Source organism: Populus alba, chromosome 14 (assembly GCF_005239225.2).
Source record: "Populus alba chromosome 14, ASM523922v2, whole genome shotgun sequence".
NCBI lineage: Eukaryota > Viridiplantae > Streptophyta > Magnoliopsida > Malpighiales > Salicaceae > Populus > Populus alba.
In genome coordinates this window covers 14,330,416-14,352,085 of record NC_133297.1, presented here as the reverse complement: position 1 = coordinate 14,352,085, position 21,670 = coordinate 14,330,416, and the positions used below count along the sequence as shown (strand labels likewise).

At 33.0% G+C, this 21,670-nt stretch overlaps 2 protein-coding genes across 4 annotated transcripts; one reads left to right on the top strand and one right to left on the bottom strand.

Moving 5' to 3' along the window:
* The first annotated feature begins 8,978 nt into the window (after positions 1-8,978).
* LOC118040470 (mitochondrial import inner membrane translocase subunit PAM16 like 2) lies at positions 8,979-14,792 on the top strand. Of its 2 annotated transcripts, XM_035047435.2 has the most exons (6): positions 8,979-9,174; positions 10,028-10,150; positions 10,613-10,700; positions 13,574-13,707; positions 13,786-13,891; positions 14,614-14,792. In XM_035047435.2, the coding sequence occupies exons 3-6, from the start codon at positions 10,643-10,645 to the stop codon at positions 14,763-14,765; spliced, it is 450 nt and encodes a 149-aa protein (XP_034903326.2). In that variant the 5' UTR covers positions 8,979-9,174; positions 10,028-10,150; positions 10,613-10,642; the 3' UTR covers positions 14,766-14,792. The 2 variants fall into 2 exon arrangements, with proteins under 2 accessions (XP_034903326.2, XP_034903317.2); XM_035047426.2 differs by lacking the exon at positions 10,028-10,150 and having other exon boundaries at positions 8,984-9,174.
* Positions 14,793-16,900: 2,108 nt separating this feature from the next.
* Positions 16,901-21,225, bottom strand: LOC118040482 (uncharacterized). 2 transcript variants are annotated; one of them, XM_073404719.1, is made up of 4 exons: positions 19,536-21,225; positions 18,417-19,034; positions 17,449-18,368; positions 16,901-17,337 (listed from the first exon to the last, which is right to left on the bottom strand). In XM_073404719.1, exons 1-3 carry the CDS (start codon positions 21,097-21,099, stop codon positions 17,482-17,484), a joined length of 3,069 nt encoding a protein of 1,022 aa, XP_073260820.1. In that variant the 5' UTR covers positions 21,100-21,225; the 3' UTR covers positions 16,901-17,337; positions 17,449-17,481. The 2 variants fall into 2 exon arrangements, with proteins under 2 accessions (XP_073260820.1, XP_034903338.1); XM_035047447.2 differs by having other exon boundaries at positions 17,449-19,034.
* Positions 21,226-21,670: the final 445 nt, after the last annotated feature.

The following is a 21,670-nucleotide window of genomic DNA, read 5'->3' as shown; positions in this document are numbered from 1 at the left end:
ATCTACCATCATTGTTTTTTCTTTCTTTTTTTCTTTATAGTTCTTTTTTTCTTGTCAATTCAAAAGATTGATTTAAGTTTGAGACTTTGGGAAATTTAATTTAGACTTTTCAATTTAATACTTATTTTTTCACGTTCTTACTACCAGGCAGGTTTAAGAAATACTATAGTAGACAATCAATTTAAAATTTTAAAGAGAAGAAAATGAGTTTTTAATACGGGATATGGATTTCAAAGAGTATCATTTTCTCGTAAGGATTTTGATTTCAAGCTATAATTTTTTATCCTATTCATATAATAGGTTGGGTAGTAGAAAAGCTTTTGTGATGGAGTAATTCGTTACGGCTAATACTCAGCTATTAATTAACAAAATCTTTAAATGGCTTGGTCTTTTTATTCCAATAATAGACACAGTTTAAAATTACTACAATAAAATTATTATTTTCCTCCTTAGTTGAAAAAAAAAGTATAATTATATTGAGGATGTTTTGATCTTTACAATTAATTCATTAGTCATTAAAAAGTTGTTTGGAGAAATATTAGTATGTTTTATTTTTTTGCACATTAAAAAAATACAGTTTTGTTCCTAGATCTAACAATTTCTTAAGTTGTTGTCCAAGGGGTTTTTAGTATTTTTCAAAAAATATAAAAATAATTAAAATACTTATTTATCTCGGAAGTCACAAAATACAAATTGCTGATCAAGAGCTTTTTTGGTTTTTTGCACTTTGAAATACAGTAGAAATACTATTATACCTTTAGAAAAGATAAAAATCAAGGCATGCATCTAGAACCATTTATATACTTTTAGTGTGGTTTTTATTATTATTATTATTATTATTCTCATGTATATGAAGGGTATTCTTGTCTTTTTATGTAAAGAAGCAATTATTTTATTCGAAAAGGTATTGATACGTCACATTCACTTGCCAACAAGTAGATATTGTCTGTAGTGTTTGGGTGGTTCTTATAGACCCATCTGGTGAGCAAATATGTTTTCCCATCGTGTCTTTAGATGCGTTGTTATGTCCTTTTTCTTATGAGGCGGCGTGTGCCAACGTATTATGATTGGTTTCTTATCGGGGATCATTTATTTGTTTTTCTTCCTTCTTTTCTTTCTCTTCCAGAGAAAATACACCTTTGTCCACTTTCATTTGAATTTGTCAATTTTAGTCCTTTAGTTTTTTTATTGATTATTGATGTCATTGGTCCTATTATAAAAGTTTTAGTTATTTTCAATTTAGTCATTGAATTACAATTTGTCATATATTATTTTTTTCAATTCAATACTTATGTTTTTGATTTTTTGATTTTTTTTCCTTGGTTCGTTTGTTTAAATTTTGTTTGTTTTCAATTTTATTTTTCAATCAAAGTTTATGTTTTTTTATTGTTTTTCAACTTAGCCCTCATTATTTTTATTTATTTTTCATTTTGTTAAATTTTAATTGCTTTTAAAATTAACCCTCCAATTTTAATTTTTTTGATATCCTCTAATTTATTTTTTATTTCAATTTTCTCTCTCATTCTTTTAATCATAATTTTTCCCTTTGGCTCTTTTGTTAAAGTTTTGTTGGTTTTCAATTTCATCATTCAATCAAAGTTTATATTTTTTATTGTTTTTCAATTTATCTTTCATTCTTTTGATTTATTTTTTATTTTTTAAAATTTTAATTGTTTTTAAATTAAACTTTTAATTTAAGGCCCCGTTTGTTTTTTGAAAAGTAGTTTTCTTTTGAAAAGTGAATTCTGAGAAAGTGAATTATTTTTCTGATGTTTGGTAGTGTAATGGAAAATAAGTTAGAAAACACTTTCCAGTATTTAGTTATGTCATGGAAAATAAGCTAAAAAATAATTTATTAATGTTTTATTTTTCTCAAGTTTATTAAAATAATAAAGAACAAATCTTACAAATTAAAAAATTAAATGAGAATGAAATTGAAAAAAAATATAATTTCATAAATGATCTCAAATAAAATAAATAATAATCAAAATAATAGAGATCAAATCTAAAAATTTTAAAAAAAATGAAAGATGAAGAAATTAAAATAATAATAATAATAATTAACATTTTATAAATTATTTCAAATAAAATAAGTAATAATCAAAAGAATGAGGACCAAATTTGATAAATAAAAAATTTCAATAAAAAATGATAAGGAAAAAGAAAATAACAATTATAAAAATGAGAACCAAAGTTAATATAAAAATTAAATTTTAAGAGAAGAAATTAAAAAATAAATATTCAAAACAAAATATATATATATATATATATATATATATATAGCAATCAAAAATTTGATGACCAAATTTGATATAATTAGCAAATAATATGACATTTCTAAATTTTTTCACAACTTTCAGAAAGTGTTTTTCGCCCAAATTTTTCAGGAAAACACTTTTTTGGAAATCAAGCCAAATTTTCCTTTGACTGGAAAATATTTTTCGTTGACCAACTTTTTAAATCTCAAACAAACACATGAAAGTTTGGAAAGTGGTTTCCAGAAAATAAAAAGTTTTTTGATATCCTCTAATTTATTTTTTATTTCAATTTTCTTCCTTATTATTTTAGTCATAATATCTATGTGGTTTTTTCTTCTTCTGTTTCATCATTTAGCCTTTGATTTGATAGAGAATGGGCTTTATAGCTTTTTCATTTGTGATATTTTTGATCTATTGACATAGGTAATGAGTTTAACAAGTTCATGCAATTTGAGATTCTTTTTTTCTCAATTTCTTTTACAATTTTAACATTAAACATAACTTTTAAAAAAAATGATTTTTTGGTTATCTTTAATTTCTTCTCTATCAGTTTATCCTGGTCATATGACTTAGACCATGAATTTTTGTAGATCTCTTTGAATAATTTTTTTTAATGATTTTTTTGTATTTAATTTTTCAATAATTCTTTTTAATTTATATAGGTGAGCTTTATGTTATAAAAAAATATTTATTCTTAAATAATATTTTTTTATATGTTTGGCTTTGCATAATATTTATAGTTCCGTATTTGCTTATGTTTCTATTATCTTTTATCCATTTTAATAAACAAATTCAATTGACACAAACGAATAAATATCTTATTTTACATGATCAAATTTCTTACCTACATCTATCTCTCAGTTTTTTTAATTTTTCTTTTAGTTATTGTTAATAATTTTTTTATTTACATAAATAATTATCTGTTTATTTGATTAGATTCTTGCATGAGTCTTTTGTTTTATACTTCGAATTGTTTTAAAAAATATATTGCATGCCCATAAGTTTTTTTTAAAAAAACAATTTACAGTTTGTAACAACATGTGAGTTAAATAACTAGTTGGATCTAGAAAGTGCTAGTGACACGACCAAAAGATTGATGTCTTCTCCCAAGTGCAGGAGTGTCGAAGTAATAAATAACCCGGTAAGACCGGGGTCGAACCACAGAGAGGTTAATTGTATAAATTATAAATAACAACACAACAACAACAATAACAACAACAACAATAATAATAACAATAATAGTAATAGTAATAGTAATAGTAATAGTAATAGTAATAGTAACAGTAATAATAATAATAATAATAATAATAATAATACTCAGTACGTGGCGTTGTTATACCTGAGAATGATCTAAAAGATCGGGTCACAGGTTTCCAGCCTATATACTGAGTTTATGAAAAGATCAAAGAGATATATTATATAATATAAACAGATTTCCGATGCAAATGAACAAGGCAAGACCAACAATGTCAGGATCCTTGATCAAACACAGAGCATACTTAACGTACATAAAATATAACAAGAATGTAAATAATAATAATAATAATAATACTAGTAGTAGTAGTAGTAGTACTAATAATAATAAAGAAGAAGAGGAAGAAATTAATGAGAACTTTGAGATGTAAGATTAATGTAAAGATTAAACAATGATAAAAACAAATGTCAAGGTTAGAGGATCCACCAATGGTATTTCAAACAAGTATAGTATAATCAAATATTAAGTATGGAAACCACACACGAAGAAGATTCCAATCGGATGATTTGTCATTAATAGTTCATTATAAATTATTAACATGATCATATTAATTATCTTATTTACATAACACCAAACTTTTAAATATTGTCAGGAATTCATGATGTTAACTGATGTTAACAACAAATCAAGTTCCTTTCATAGCCCAGGTGTATGTAATACCATACGATTGGGCTATGAGAGTGCCAAGCATTCGTTGTACCAAGTATTATACAACACAAATCTAGATTAACCATTTAATAAGCAAGGTATTAAGAATTAGTAAGATAAAAAGATAAGATATGCTAATATTAAACATTAAGGTCTATATTGAGTTTACACCATACTTGTTCTTACACCATTAGTGTAACCTTTTCACCTTGACATAATAAACTTAGCTAAACATAATGAAGAAGAGAAACATAAATAAACAAAACAAGAACATAAATAAGGTACAAGTTCACTAAGGAAAAGAAAGGAAATGAAAAGCATAAACAAGAAATTAATGAAAACAAAACTTAAGAATTACAAAAATATAAAGAGATAAAATAAAAAGCATGAACTTGATCTGAACAACCAAGCCCCCAAATACATGGCAAATGCCTCCTTTTATAGGCCAAAATTCGGAATTATTGATTTGATGACTAATTGTTGAGTGGGTGGCCAACTTTTGACTTAGTGAAAATCCTTATCATCTTGTCTAAATAAAACGAAAATGCTAGCATCAAAACTGGGTCCACTTGAAAGCATGAAAGTTGTAAGAAATTGACTCAGATTTCCAAGAAAAAAAAGTGGAGGTGATTTGGACTTCTAGAACTTCAGATATGGGCCAAACACTGAACAGTATTTGGACTGCAGGACAAATTCGGACTTCTTTGTTGTTGCTATAATTTGGACTTGAAAACGGCCTTCTTAGATCTTGATGAAAACATGAAAGTTGTAGGCCTATGCCTTACTGAATCTGTGTAAAAATTTGAGGTCATTTGGACATCTAGAACTTGAGATATGACCCAATTACTGAACAGTGTTCCAGTTTGGACTGCACCAACATCTCTTTTTCTAAGTTTGGCCCTCTCTTTGTCCTTTCAATTTTCATACTTGAACTCATCAATCAATCCTTTGATTTATGTGATAAGCCTGCATTTAAGATGAACATTTACCATATATTAAGGCATTTTATAATATTAGACTTGTTATTATAAAACATGCTTTAGTTATGGAGTTATTAATACTTTAAGTGCAAAATGATGATATAAACCCTTGATAAACATGCACTTTTAAGTACTAATAAGCTAGCTAGAACGCATTTTTTACCATTTAAATTTTAGGAATTTTATATATTTTTTAGATCATTTTGATATATCGATATCAAAAATAAATTTAAAAATTATTTTAATATATTTTAAATAAAAAATACTTTAAAAAATAACTATTACCAAATATCAAACATCTTTTTAATTTCACTTAGTCTTCCATGTTGTTCCTTGTCAAAAACAATATTTGTTGTAATGCATGCCTTATTCGATAGAGAGCAGAGAGAAATTAGATTAAGAAAAAATCAATTTACAGTGACCAAATTGTGAGTTGATATTGCAAATAGTCAAGTTTTGCCGCTGTGATTAAATTTATGATGATTTTTCTTCTTTCAATTATTTGAGTTTCTTAAATTAAAAATTGGAAGATGAAGAATTTGAATTTGCTTCGAGTCATTTTAAGGGCTCATTTTACTGCTCCTTCAATTTCTTTTTATCTGATTCAATAGTTTTCCCAAGTTCTTAATTTTCAGCATCAATTACAATATCTTCTTTTGCATTGATTGCTCAGCTATTCATCGTAGTCATAATTTTGGTTTTGCTGGTTTGAAATAAAAAAAACTTAACGGAACCTAATTAGTTTTAAACCAGTTTTCTTGTGATAATAATGTGATTTGAAAAACAATATAATATTTTAATAAAATATAAAAAAATACTAAAAAAAAAGTGGTCGGAACCAGAGTTTTAAAAACTTGGACCGGCCCGGCTGGTCGACCAGGGACCCGGTCGACCTAGGCCTAGGACCAGTCCAGGTTAATGCAAAAACCCGCTCGGGAATTGGCCCGGGGCAACCCGGTCCACCCGGCCAAACCCAGATGCGACCTGGTCAAATTTTTTTTTTATTTTCACTGTCATTAAACGCCGTCATTTTTTGCTATCTAAAATGCCAAAATGCTAAAGACTGAAGACAAAAGAAGAACGAAGCAATAAACCTAATTAATGTTACTCTTTGTCTTTGAAACTCAGTTGAGGAGCAGAGAAGCAGCAAATGTCTGACCATTGATCTTTGCGAAAAAGGTTTGAATCTCCCATATGGTGCGGCGCTACACTACCATCAACATGCTACCTCACGATCCCCCATCATAGTACCTTTACTGCCACAACCACTGTTACTAGTCTATCACCTTCTAGATTCGTCACCGTAACCATTTCTTACATACTGTTTTATATATATATATATATATATATATATATATATATATATATATATATATATATATATATATATATATATCATGACAATAGGCCTTTCGTTTGTTGTTCCTTATGATCCACAACCCATGTTTGTTTTATTATTAAGAATTGAAAGCGGGGGAAAGAGAAAGAGAAAGAAAGACTTACCTGGAGCTGCTACTTAAAGACGAAGGCGATGGTGATGGAAGGCTGGCTAACCAATGTTACTTTCTTCCCCTCTACTTCTATTTTTAGTTCACTTCACCTCTGTTCCTGCTTTTCTCTGCTTGTCTTCTCTTTATTTATGTTTTTTATTTCTCTTGTTCCCTCTGTCTCTCTCTATTCTTGTTCCTCTTGGTCTCTTTCTGTATTATCTGTGTTAGTTCATTTTTCATATGTGTTTTTTTGTATTATCTATTTGTGTTTCTCCCCTTCTTTGTGGCTTTTGTCTGTTCGTCCTGGTTTCTCTGGGTTTGTATTTGTTGGTTGGATTAACAACCTATGGTGAGGGGAAGTTGAAGTTCCCTTTTGCTAGAGGAAGATCACAAGTCTCTTTGTCTTCTCTATGTTTCTGTTTTTTTTAGGTTGAACCGGGTCAACCCATCTAACCCGTGACCCGATCACTTGACCGGGTCAGATTTCAAAACGATGGTCGGAACATACATTACACTTGTTGACAAGTAAGTTGCCCACTGTGTCAAGCAGCGCATGCAACGACTTCCGATAGCAAATGACGGCTTTACTTGGTGTTTTCCAAATTGTCATGGGCAATGCGTGTTGCATAATTCCCTTGGTTGGGAATTGATTGGCATTCCTTATCTTATTTTATTTTATTTATCCCCTCAATTTTGATGCTTGTGCTTTTAAAATTTCACAATTTCCATTCAATTAATTTTTATTCATTCATTCTTTTTAATTGATATTTTTTTATTTATAAAATTTTAATTTATTTTTCATTTCATTATCATTTAATTTTTTTATTTATTATACTTGATTCTTATTTTTTTTATTGTTATTTATTTTATTTGAAATTATTTTTAAATTTGATTTTTTTTATAATTTCACCATTCTTAATTTTTTATTTCTATTTTTTATTATGATTTTTTTTTAAATTGATAGTTTTTTTTTATTCCATCCTTCAGCATTAACTTAAACTTCTTGATTGAGCCCGGGTTTAGAATTTAACAAATTGTAAATGTGAGAGATTAACCCAAGTTTTTGATATTTTGCCTAAGTTTTTTTCCCCTCCTTTTAAGTTCATGTTTTTTTTTTTAATTATTTTCATCCATTATCATTTGATTTAACTGGAGATTGAACTCTATTTTTTTTATAGATCTTTTATTAATTTTTAAAATAATCTGAGTTATCCTTAGTTTTTTTATTTATTGTTCTTTGTTAAATTTAGCTTTTTTTTAAACTACATTTGGCTTTGAATTAAATTTAACCAATTCCTGAAACATAATCATGATATGCTTATTTAATGATATTTTTATTTGTTTAAATATAGCTTTTTTGTGTTTTTTTAATTGATTTTTTTTTTAATTTTCAATCTTTAATATTTGGTTCACTAGAATTGGGCTCTTTGTTTTCTTTTAATTCAAGTTTATAAGATTATCATTGTCTCATATTTCAAATTACAGATTTTATAGATTTATCGTGGTTGACTCGAGTTGAACGAATATATTGCTGTTTTAATTTTTTTTAATTATATCGTTTTATATATCACCAATTTAGTAATTTAAAAGTATTTTATCCATCGAGCATCATTTTATTTTTACTTCATGACATTCTTACAATTTTTTTAAAGTTAGAAAAAATAATTTGATCCACGGTATACCACGAATCAATAATCTAGTACCACCTATACTGTAACATGCATTTTGATATGGTTATTAGAAATTTCATAAAAAATTATTTGTAGCCAGCTTCGATTTCAAAGGAGATTTAACTTGTTTAATACTTAAATAAACAGTAAACTGCTCATTAAGACAGGATTACAAATTGTGGAGTGTGAAAATTGTTGAGCATAATTTTGTGGGTTATGCTTAAAGCTTCACGGGGAGATTATTAGGGCATTTGTGCATGACTTCCGCATTGAATTCTCACAAACTCGTTCTCAAAAAGCACTAAAAAAAAAAAGGATCAGGTGGATATTAAAATTATTTTTCTTTTCCAAAAATAGAAGCCTTAAAACATTTTTTTTATTGAATAATGATTAAGCATGCATCAACAAAAAATATTTAAAATAAAATAAGAAACTAAAATCGGAAATTAATTTATATATTAATCAAGATTAATTTGTTTAAATAATTTTAAAAATAACACCATTCGTTTGAGAATGTATAATTTCTGTTTTTAAATGTATATTAAAATATATATATCGCTTAAAAACAATATTGAAAAAAATATTTTTTTAAGTGTTTTTTTTTCCATGTATTGTTATTAAAAATTAAAAAAAAACTAAGGATCGGCAGAGAACTTTCGAGAAGAAACCATATTCTGACTCGTGGACTGTCCCAAATTTAATTAAACAGTAGGAAATAAAATAAAATTTATTGATCTCTGCACAGAGAAGAGGAGAAGAGAAGAAAGCCCTAGAAATCAATCAACCTCTCGGGACTGAAAAGAGATCCTTCCATCAATCTTCATATTCATTTATCAATACAAATACAAATTTCTTCTGCTACCCACACCCATGGTATGTTTTTTCATCCTTATTTAATTTTCTTGTTTAATACGAATAAAGTTTGATGCAAGAATAGAAATGCTGTTAGATTTTTCGATAAAATTGAAAAAATTAATTTGAAATCACATAAAATTAGTAGCTGTCTTTGGGAAAATCAATTGAATGACCGATCATACATTAGTGTATTAGGAGAAGGGACAATTTGCGAGCTGTGTTTCCATTAAATTTTGAATTGTTGAAGATGGAAAGAAACAAATAGGAAATACTTGTGCATTACTGAGATGAGAGATTAGGTGGGTCACATTGAGGACGGAGTTGTCTCTGTTTGAGGCTCCTGCAAGAGGTTCTTTTCCACATTTGTTTCCTAAATTGCTGAAGTTGAGGAGGCATTTTTAGCAGAAGATTAACGTGAGGTGATCTGGCACTCTTATCAGTGACTCTTTAAGATTATGTGGGATTTAAAGATGGGGGTCCACAGAAGTTTGTCAAAAAATCTTGTCCTTCGTTAAGATTGATAGTAGTAGGTGAAATAGCAGGTGCTAAGACAATTTTTCTGATGCACCGTTAGTTTTTTATGGTGTTTAGGAGGTTTCCTTGTCATGAATTTGAGAAAGAAAGCTTGATCAAGGGAAATTATATCAGGACTTTGCTAGCAAGGAGCATATTAATCTAGTTCGAGGGACAAATAGATTAAAAGATATCTCTTCAACTCATGCAATATATATATGATGTTGGTCTGAGTAAATTGAATTCTGAAATGGCAATTTCCAGCTAATCACAGAGGCTTTACTGAGCTTTTGTGGCTCTTTGAAATTTTGTTCCTGGCTGTTGTATTCCTGACATTTAAGGAATTTTTTGAAAACAGTTTACACCCCGCCAAAGACATCCTCAAAGGATTTGGATGTCATGATGGATTTCCTGAGTAGATCTCTTAGGTGTGGAGTATCATTGTGCTCGGAGTCCCTATTTTGCTTCATCGACTACTGTTGTGAGTCTTCTAGCTATAAGCATTCAAACATGTGTTGCTGTTGGGTACACATGAGTTATGCACTTTGTCAAGTGTCTGCCCCCCCCCCCTCTCTATATATATACATGAAAGAAGGAACTTGTAATAAAGTTTAGAAGTAGAAGAGCAGGAGGATAAGGCATCCTCCAAACTTCAAAACCAAATTATCTATTTTACTAGTTATATTTTGCCTTTGTGAATTTTAAGGAACACCATGCCTATTGTTAATCGATTTCCTAGCCTGCCTAAATTGGTCAGAGGCATGGGTTATTGTAGTCGGATCATATTTGTTAGAGTGTGTTAATGTGCACAGGCGCTCTCCATTTGGACATGCCTGAAAGAGACAGATTCACCTATAAAGATTGACATATTTGTAGTTTTTGTTATAACGCTCTTAAATTTTTAAATTTAAAGTGTTAGTAATGCATACTTTCGGTTTCACAGGCAGGAAAGATTATTGCCAACTTAATTGTGATGGGCTCTGCTATATTAGGCAGGGCTTTTATTCAAGCATACCGTCAAGCACTTGCAAGTAAGACTTTCTTTCCATTATACCTGATTGCTGGCATTTTTCTATCTGTTCTTGAGTTGGATTCCTTACAACCAAAAAATAAAGAGAATAAAAAAAGATTGTTTTAGTGTTGATTCTAGAGAGCTTTTATGTTTTTCATTGACATCCTTTTTGTTGATGGTTGTAATCCATGCAGCATATTCTTTCAATATTAGGATATAGAAAGGTTAATGATGGGCTTATGAAGTTTTTTGACAAGTCTGATAGTGAACAAAATGACATCCTAAGCTACATCTGATAATGAGAACCTTAATTGTTAATGAAATATGTACTGGAGTGCATAACACTTTTTGCAAAGTCTTCAGTTATGGTTTGATCATTTTAGGTTCAAGGTGATGAATAATGTATTGCTATATGTGTTACTTCATAGTACCGCTTCTTGCTGCTCGATCAACTGTAGTTGTGAACTTCTAAAGTAAAAAACTTGAAACCCAATTAAATAATCTTTGTCCTGGCCAAGTGATCTCATTGATGGAATTGCTCAGGTTGCTATTTATTTTTTTTTCCCAAACAATTCTTTTCATAACCATCAATCTGTCCTATCTAATACAGGAGGTTAAGTCGAATTTGGTTTGGGAATGTATTGGTTGTCATTGCTTTTAATTGGGTTGCAAGTCTTGTGGTTCTCAATTCTGCATTTACTGCTTAGGCTTATATGACCACGCATACACTTCTCCGCTTGATTCTCTCACTACCTGTTCCTTTCTTATTCTTCTGGTTGTTTTTGACTTTTTTGCTTGCTTTTAAGCTTTGGTAGAAGCAGAAATCATTTTCTGTTTGTCTCTGTCTCTTATTCAAGTTACTTGAAAATAAAATTCCATAATGTTGGTGTTATCTTCAACGAGGTTTTTTCAACTCATGCCCCTTGATGCCAATATTTTTAGAATGTATTCGCTTTTTAACTCGTTGGCAAAGAATGGGAAACCCTGATTTAAATCCAAACCTATATAACCATTCTCAATTGAATCCCATAACAAAAGATTTTATCATTTGGCTCCCAAATGTTACAATCATTTCTCAATTGGGTCACTTTTTCATTGTTTGTTAATATTTTCCATAATATTCATATTAAGAAAACACTAAAAGCGTGGGAAAATGCTGTTCCTCACACTACTGTAGCTCCCCTCACAATTTACAGTAGATTCCCAATTGATTATTTTTTTTTCATTTTAGTTATCAAACTTTTTTTCCTCATCAATTGCGTACTTCTATGGCCAAATTGAAGTTCAATTGCTTCTATTTTGTAAAGGAATGGTAGAATTGAAAGAAGAGGATCAATATGAAAACCACGTAGGAAATAGGTGGCTGTTTTGAAATTGACTAAAAAAGTTTACTTTGATCCTCTCAATATGCAACACACCCATTTTTCATCCCTTTAATTTTTTCAAAGTTCACTTTTGATCCAAAACTTCATTTATTTTATTTTTTATCCTTGGTTTGAGGTAGGAGAGAGAAAGTCACCATATTCCGGTGGTAAAGAGAGAAAATATCAATTGACAATGATTCTGACCACAAAAATGGTTGATCTTGGTGTCTATGGGTTCCATTTGATGAGAGGAATTACACAAGGATGTTATTTCTCCTTCAAATGAACATCAAATCTAATCTTTGAAAGTTTTTGGGTTTCGAGTTGATTTGTTGTTTTAGGATTTTTTTTTTGGGTTATTTGAAGGTATAAACGAGTTTATTTGAGTCTCCAAGGTGTTTTTGGGTAAAAAACAATGCTTGAAAATGGATTTTTTGACTTTGCCTCGACTTTTTGATGCCCAAATTGCTTGCTTTTTTTTTTTTTAAAAAAATAAAATTGTTTGCCCCATAAAAAACAAAAATAATAATTAAGGAGGCCTAGACACGTGGGTTGCTCGAGGCTCACGAGCCAAGGCCTTTTTTTGGAGGCCCAGACTCGTTGGGCCAACCAGGCTCATATGATTAGGCCTTTTTTCGTCCTTTTTTCTTCTTTTTTTTATCGGACTTTTTCTCCCAATTTGATCCTTCATAATTGGATTTTTATTGATTTTTCTTATTTTTTTTTTCAATTTCATCCTTTAACATTTTGTTTATTTTTAATTAGGCAACATAATTTTTTCGATTCGATATTTGTTGGTTTATCGTGATCTTAAACAAATGACACTATATTTAGTTGGCTCTTAATTTTGCGAGTGTCTATTTTTCTTATTATATAGTTAAATAAAAAATTATTAAAATTTTTTTGAACCTGATTGAGTCCATGACTTGGATCGCATGGTTGGTTAGGAATCAAACTTTCTAATTTGATGTGGTTCCACAAATAATTCACAATTTATTTAATTAAATGCATGTATAAACTTTTAAATTTATGATTGAGATTTTTTTTTTATTTTAAAAAACATATATGAAATGCTGTCATATTCATTTTTTTGTGTTGAAAGAAAATTTAACCAACCCGCGGGGAAATACAGGTCAAATAACTAGTTTTATGCTATAAAACAACATTGTTTTGGAAAAATAAAATAAATGAAAAAATTAACAGAACTTGATAAAAGGACCCGATTGAGAAATATCTGAAATGTGGGGGACCTGATTGATAAATTCTGTTTTGGGATCAATTGAGAATTGGTAATATGTTGGGGGCTAATTTGAGGTTTCCTCTGAAAAAATATTTTCTTCCATGATACATCCCATTGTGACCTCATTGAAGGCTATGAGAAAAGAATTGTTGGTTTTCTCCTAATCATCTGACCCTGCCATGTTTGATGGAGTGGCAGAAGCTAGAGATGCACTAAATTGAATGGCAGTTATTTTATTTGCTACAAATTTCTATCCAGCCTCTTGACTACATGCATGGTGTAATGCAGATGCTTCAAAATCTGGTGTTGCCCAAGAAACAATTCAAAACACAATCCGCCGAGGAAGCAAAGTTATGACGGAACAAGAAGCTCGGCAGATTCTTGGTGTCACTGAGAAAACTTCTTGGGAGGAGATATTGAAGGTTGGTGTTTTTTTGCTTGTCCATTCATCTGCATATAATTGGAATAGGTCTTGAAACATGTTTCTTCTGCTTGTGCAGAAGTACGACGCTTTGTTCGAGAGAAACTCGAAGAATGGAAGTTTTTACATTCAATCGAAGGTTCATAGGGCAAAGGAATGTTTAGAGGCTGTACATCAAGGAAAAGGTGAGGGTACCCCTACTTGAGAATCTGGTAGAGATCGTCCTTTGCACACACTGCCCCTTGTACAATAATTATTTCGTTCCAGTGAGACGTTCTGAAAGATAGAATTTGTATTCTTAAGCTAGTGTCTCATCTTCTGGATTCAAATGTTCATTGAAACATGTGATCACATCTTGTGGTAAATTAATCATGTAGTTTCCAAAGATAACTAAAGCCTTCAGTTTTGGGTTCACCATTAATCAACATGTAGGGATGGAACTGCTGGTAGCAAAGTCATCCTATTGATGTATTGTTTGCAAATAGTTTTTGCCTCACGTATAATGAATAAGCTACTAGGGGGTAAAACACTCCTTGAATTTCTAAAACCCAAATTGAACCTGGGATAATACTCATTAGTATTTTCCTCTCTGAGGGTGCTCATATAAGACCAACTAGTTTATTTGAAGTCTTTTATCCTTAACTATTTAGATTTACAGAAGCAGAAAAGGAGACTTTATGCTGGTTGATTTGCTCTGCATCTTTTCACTGTTCCAGTGATTGCCATTCGAAAGGCAATATATAGATAATAGAGTTATTCAAATCAAGCTGGAATCACATTACTGTATATGATACTCGAAAGATTGGAAAAATAAGGCAATGTTATATTGTTAATTTCCGAGCAATCAAATTTTCTTGGCAATGTGGATACTTGAACTGTTACCTAAATACCTTTTTAAAAATGCGAGGACTTTGTGTGCTCAAAATTCTTGATGAACCTTCAAGCAAGGAAGGGATGGCATTTGATTCAGGCAAAGGATTTGTATGTACTCCTATAAGCTATGAGAACAATTATAGAATGAGCTCTGGAGTTATGGGAAGTCATTATCATTTATGTTAATTCATTGTGTTCAGGCTTCTGCTTTAATGAGTCTGTTGCAAATTAATGGAATTTTTGAGAGTGTGTAGCAATTGTAGTTTAAAGTTTTTATTTTATTTGGAAATGTATTAAAATAATATTTTATTTTATTTATTTAATTTTATTTTTGATATAATACATTAAAACAATAAAAATATATATATAAAAATTAATTTTATTTTTAATTTCTAAAAGACTCAACTTTATTTCAAATACTACCTAAGCGAAGCCAACATTTTTTCTTTTTTATTAACTTTCATAACAAATATTCTCTGCTGCCCGAGTTTATTTATAAGGCACATTTCTCGATTCCCATATAAAAAAAGAATTTTTCTTACAATATAAAAGAGTATCACCAGTTTGTAACATATATTTTAAATGCAAATAAACAATGTAATCCTGTAGATTTGATGAAAATTTTATCTTCACCATATGATTCAAGATCTGAACTTCATACTATATTGTAAGATGAGAAGGATATTGCCAATTGGGAACAAGATTCCACAACAATGGTGAAACAAAGTCTCTTTTTTTACTTTGTTTTGCTTCTTGTCTTTTGTATTGTGTTTTTCTCTTCTAAACACCGTTTGAAATACAAACAGTCGGGACATGTTTTTTAAAATTATAATATCATGCTTAATTATCAAGAACAAAATTATATATAACTATTTTTTTTCAAAGGAAGGCTCAATAATCTCGATTTAAAAAATAAAAAATTAACTTTCTCCCAATCTTCTTGTCAAATGCAAGATTAGAATCAATTAGAATGCAAATAAAAGACAAAAAATCAAATCATTATATTTATCTCAATTTTGATGTCAAATGGGCTGACCTCATCAACTCTACAGTCAAGATTACCTGCTCCACTGATGGAAGAGTTAACCGTAATTTAACCCCAATAATTTAATAAAATTCAATAGTTTCTGAAACTTTATATAAGTTTAATCTCTATGTTTTTAAATCCACTTGAGCTGACACAAGTGATAAATACTTATGATATAGGGAGGTTTTGGGGTTCAAGTTCCAATCTTGAATATTTTGTAAAATGATTCTTACGGATCACAATGTATGGAATCTTTTTTTTTTTTTTTTTTTTTTATAAATAAGATGGATTCTCATTGATGAAAAAACTGATGTGATTCGATGCAGTGAATCTCAAACCATGGAAGACTGGTTATGGGAAATCTAAAGGGATCCACATATATCCCACAACTTGTAAATATATATACAAGAAAATATCATATTTCTTATTAAATATAGAGGATATTGAATGGGTTATTCAATTACTATTTTTTTTTTATTTCATTGAGATTATTTAATTAGTTCTACTATTAAATATTAAACTAGAGAGACAAAGTTATAATTAACTCTAAAAATTAATAAAAAGAAGAATGTCCCGTCATGAAACGACGAAAGCATGTGCTTTGATTCTGTCATGCTGTAGTAATAGTATATCCACTGTTGAAGAACGTAACGAAACAGGAGGAAATATATATGATCAGGGAAGACTAGAAATATATATTTTGGAGGACTTGCTCTTCTGCAACCCTAGCTTGTTAAGTTCCTCCGAGGATCCGAACACATTTCGTCTAGTTGCAGCAAGTCTCTACTGATTAGACCACGCACTCCATGCACATTCATGAACTTTTTCTCCAGTTTCTTACTGAACAGTAGCAGTACTAAAACCACCCGCTCCTCTGGTTTTCGTTTTGATTTTAATTTTAATGCCCTATTAATTTTTTAGTGTCGAAAGGATTATGGGTCCAACACATGCATTCATAAAGGCTTGTTATTTCTCATGAACAGTTTTCACTTTTGAAAGAATCAACAGAAAGAACGAGGCAGCTAAGAAAAAAGCAGACAGCCGCTATAGCTGACTCCTACTAGCTACAGCCCTTGATAATCTGATCAAACACCAGGACATGCATAGATAATTGTTTGGCAGATGAGAGATGATTGCCTTAATTATTTCTTCTTCTTGATTTTTGTTTTTGCTGGTAAACTGAAGTTGTTTGTGCCCACATTCTATTTTAAGTGAATGGTCTGATTTGCAGAGGGCAAAAGGAAGATAAACCTTGCGTCTGCTCCTACTATGCTACCAATTATGAATGCATAAGTTGAAAAGGAGCGCTCCTTTATTATACCAATAACCACGGTGCAAAGCACAAGAAGGTCCCAGAAACCACAATTTGCTCACAATAAATAGAAGCCCAAACAAACGAGGCTATGCGAAAATACATTATTAAATAAATTAAATGGAACCCCTATAATAATTTGATAAAATAAATTAAAATAAAATAAAAACAATCTGCGAAAGCTTATTTCCAAATCCCGGTCTACTTCTTCATCCTGATTCGAAGGGAACCTTTTGCAGCGGGGCCCAATATAATGGTATGCAAGATTGCCACGTTGAAGTTTGAGAGAATGGTAAAGTTTTTTAGTATTTTTGTTGCAAAATTTAGACACTTATTGAATGGATTTGGAAAGGATGCTTCGTATCTACTCTTTTCGCTCTTGAACCGGCCTTCTTTTATTACATTGCTGAAACTAAAACCTGCAAATCAAGTACAAATGGAAGTGAGAACTAATTACATTATACTATCTTCAACTTTTTTGGCATTAATATTTGACATGATGAGCTTGAGTAAGAAAAACCTTTACTTACATGATTTGTGGTGATTTACGGAGCTTTTTGTGCCTAATAGTGAATTGGTGGTGGTGGAGAAGAGTAAATGTAAACCGGGGGTGGGGGTGATTTCATCGGCGGGGGAGGTGAATGGTAGTAGTAGGGAGGAGGTGGTGATGGTGAAGGGGGAGGTGGGGACTTGTAGACATATGGAGGAGGGGGAGATGGGGATGGTGGTGGAGGAGACTTGTAGTAGTAAGGAGGTGGCGGAGATGGGGATGGCGGGGGTGGGGAGCTGTAGTGGTATGGAGGGGGAGGAGATGATGATGGTGGGGGTGGGGATTTGTAGTAGTATGGGGTGGGAGGAGATGGCGAGGGGGGAGGTGGGGATTTGTAGTAGTAGGGTGGTGGAGGAGATGGTGAAGGAGGTGGTGGGGACTTGTAGTGGTATGGAGGTGGTGGTGAAGGATCGGGTGGTGGAGGGGATTTGTAGTAGTATGGAGGTGGAGGAGATGGGGATGGAGGTGGTGGGGATTTGTAGTAGTAGGGTGGAGGAGGAGACGACGACGGTGGAGGCGGTGATTTGTAGTAGTATGGTTGTGGAGGAGAGTGAACAGGTGGTGGGGGTGATTTGTAGTAGTAGGGTGGAGGAGGAGATGGTGATGGTGGAGGAGGAGATTTGTAGTAGTATGGGGGAGGGGAGCGAACTGGTGGTGGAGGTGATTTGTAGTAGTACGGTGGAGGAGGTGACGGAGATGGCGGAGGTGGTGATTTATAGTAGTAAGGTGGAGGAGGGGAATGAACCGGTGGAGGAGGAGATTTGTAGTAGTATGGTGGAGGAGGTGATGGAGATGGCGGGGGTGGTGATTTGTAGTAGTAAGGTGGGGGAGGGGAATGAACCGGTGGGGGAGGTGATTTGTAGTAGTATGGTGGAGGAGGTGATGGGGATGGTGGGGGTGGTGATTTGTAGTAGTAAGGTTGGGGAGCAGAGTGAACCGGTGGTGGAGGTGATTTGTAGTAGTAGGGTGGTGGTGGTGATGAAGATGGTGGTGGTGGAGATTTATAATAGTATGGAGGTGGGGGGGATGGTGAAGGAGGTGGTGGTGATTTATAGTAATATGGTGGTGGGAGGGAATGAGTTGGTGGCGGTGGTGATTTATAGATATATGTTGGTGGAGGGGGTGATTTATATAGATAAGATGGGGGTGGTGGAGACTTGTAAATATAGGTTGGTGGAGGTGGTGGAGGTGACTTGTATATGTAAGCAGGAGGTGGGGGTGGAGGGGACTTGTAATAGTAAGGAGCCGGAGTGGGCTTATGCTTCTCACACTCCTTATAAGGGGTCTTAGGAGCATAAGCGAATGGCTTAGCTGAGAGCACAACTTCATACTTTGTCTTGGACTTCACCTTAAGGGAGGCACCTTTGTTACCCCAGTGTAGGCCAGTTGGGATATTGCATGATGAACCCTTTGGTGCCGCATGAAGCTTGGCCTTGCATGCATTTCCTCCATGCTTTTTATAGTTGAAGCCTTTAACAGTAATACTGTATTTTCCATTGATCTTGGTTTCACCATAGGCCTTGACCTCCTTAGTACCTGCCTTGCATGTTACCTCCACCACGGCACCTATTCCACGCACAATAATGAAAGTGAGCACATATATATATATATATATATATATATATATATATATATATATATATATATATATCCTTGTTCTTTTCAAGTTATTAAGTCATAGCTAAGATAACATAGTCTAATGTTTGGAGTGAAAATTTAAAACTTGGGAAATATGCTGACAAAATTTATATGTTTGTGCGAATGAACTTCAATAATTAATATCCATAGTTTAAATTGTGTTCAATAGTGAATTGATCTCCATAAAATACTATTATTTTTGTTTGAAAAATGGATTAATCATATATCCCTAGAGACATTTGTACATAGAAACATAGTGAATATATGTATGATATCCAATATCAAGCCAAAAATATGCATGAAGATGCTATAAATTAGTGTTGTCCATTTCATTGAACAAACAAAACTAAATTTGATGAATCATAATAAATTTGCAAGTTTAAGATAAATAATATTAGAAATGCTTAATCATTTTAACACAAAATATACCTTTTAGATGCTTTTTATCATGTGACTTCATTGGATATCCCCAGTCATAACATCTGTAACAATAAACTTTTCCTACCACCTTGACAATTAAGTCATGATGGTGGTGGTGAGGGTAAGGGATGTGAGGAGGGGGGGAAGTATAGTAGTATGGAGGAGGTATAGCTTTAGGTGGTGGTGGAGACTTGTAGTAGTATGGTGTTGAAGGTGGTGGGGACTTAGTTGGAGGTGGTGGAGACTTGTAGTAATAAGGAGGTGGAGAAGATTTTGAAGGTGGTGGAGGAGATTTGTAATTGTATGGTTGTGGAGGAGATGGTGAAGGAGGAGGTGGAGACTTATAGTAGTATGGAGGGGGAGGAGATGGTGAGGGTGGTGGTGGTGACTTGTAGTAATAAGGTGGAGGTGGTGAATGAGTCGGTGGTGGTGGAGAATTGTAGTGGTATGGTGGGGGCGGTGATGGTGAGGGAGGAGGAGGTGACTTGTAGTAGTATGGTGGTGGTGGTGATTTTTTGGGTGGTGGTGGGGATTTGTAGTAGTAAGGGGGTGGTGGAGATAGTGAAGGAGGTGGAGGAGATTTGTAGTAGTAAGGTGGTGGAGGAGATGGCGAAGGAGGTGGTGGAGACTTATAATAGTAGGGAGGTTGTGGGGATGGTGAAGGGGGTGGAGGAGATTTGTAGATGTAAGGTGGAGGTGGTGACTTGTAATAGTACGGAGGTGGTGGTGAAGGATCGGGTGGTGGGGGAGACTTATAGTAGTAAGGTGGTGGGGGAGATGACGAAGGAGGTGGTGGAGACTTATAATAGTAGGGGGGTGGTGGGGATGGTGAAGGGGGTGGAGGAGATTTGTAGATGTAAGGTGGGGGTGGTGACGGTGAAGGTGGAGGCGGTGACTTGTAGACATAAGGTGGTGGGGGAGATGGCGAAGGAGGTGGTGGAGACTTATAATAGTAGGGGGGTGGTGGGGATGGTGAAGGGGGTGGAGGAGATTTGTAGATGTAAGGTGGGGGTGGTGATGATGAAGGTGGAGGCGGTGACTTGTAGATGTAAGGTGGGGGTGGTGATGGCGAAGGAGGTGGTGGAGACTTATAATAGTAGGGGGGTGGTGGGGATGGTGAAGGGGGTGGAGGAGATTTGTAGATGTAAGGTGGGGGTGGTGATGGTGAAGGTGGAGGCGGTGACTTATAGACATAAGGTGGTGGGGGAGATGGGGATGGTGGTGGTGGTGACTTGTACTCATACGGTGGTGGTGGGGAAGGAGAAGGTGGAGGAGGTGACTTGTAGATATATGGTGGAGGAGGAGATGGAGATGGAGGTGGTGGGGATTTGTACATGTATGTTGGTGGAGGAGATGGTGATGGAGGTGGTGGAGACTTGTATACATAAGGAGGTGGAGGAGATGGTGATGGAGGTGGTGGAGACTTGTATACATAAGGTGGAGGTGGTGAACTATAAACATAAGCATCTGCAGAGACTGAACCTACATTGCTTGAAACAAAGAGAATAACCAACGCCACGGCCAATTGAGGCCAAAGACGACCCCAAAGGGGGCCGCCGCTAGAACCTGTCATTCTTCCCCCTGAAATTCCACCACCTCTCGGCAACGTGTTGGACTTTTACACCTTTTCTCTTTATATTGGATTAAGAGAAGGCAAGGGAAAACTCAGTGATTTTGTCTGTGTAGATGAGAAAGCATGCATGGAATACAAAGTATTTATAGCAAGTGTAGTCGTTGAAGGAGAGGAATCATCACCGACCGATACAATCGGTCTCTAGAATAATCTAGCAAATGGGGTTTTTCTAGCTGGTCTTTTATTACTTTTTATTTTTAAAATAAAATCAAACACTGCTTTGATCTCTTGCATTTCTCTATTTGTTCAGCACTAATTTCCAACTACTCATTTAATTTAATCTATAACATGGTACAAAACAAGTTAATCTCATTATTGTTTCAGAGTCCTTTTTTAATAATTCCACTCCTCTGCCCTGTTCAATTGTTTATTGCTGCTGCCCTAGCATCATCTTATGATTCACGAGCTTCGAATATTTCTATAGAAACACTCCAATATTCATCAAATACCGTTCTTCCTCGAAATCTATAGATTTGCTATCCTTCTATCTAATATATAGTTGTGAAAAAGG

Excerpts from the sequence above, each read along its gene's own strand:
- LOC118040470 (XM_035047426.2), top strand. Across the intron at positions 13,708-13,785 it reads CTTGGGAGGAGATATTGAAG|AAGTACGACGCTTTGTTCGA; the intron begins GTTGGTGTTTTT and ends CTGCTTGTGCAG. Across the intron at positions 13,892-14,613 it reads GGCTGTACATCAAGGAAAAG|GACTTTGTGTGCTCAAAATT; the intron begins GTGAGGGTACCC and ends TAAAAATGCGAG.
- LOC118040482 (XM_035047447.2), bottom strand. The coding sequence starts at position 21,099 with ATGACAGGTTCTAGCGGCGGCCCCCTTTGGGGTCGTCTTTGGCCTCAA. Across the intron at positions 19,035-19,535 it reads TGATAAAAAGCATCTAAAAG|GTGCCGTGGTGGAGGTAACA; the intron begins GTATATTTTGTG and ends TGCGTGGAATAG.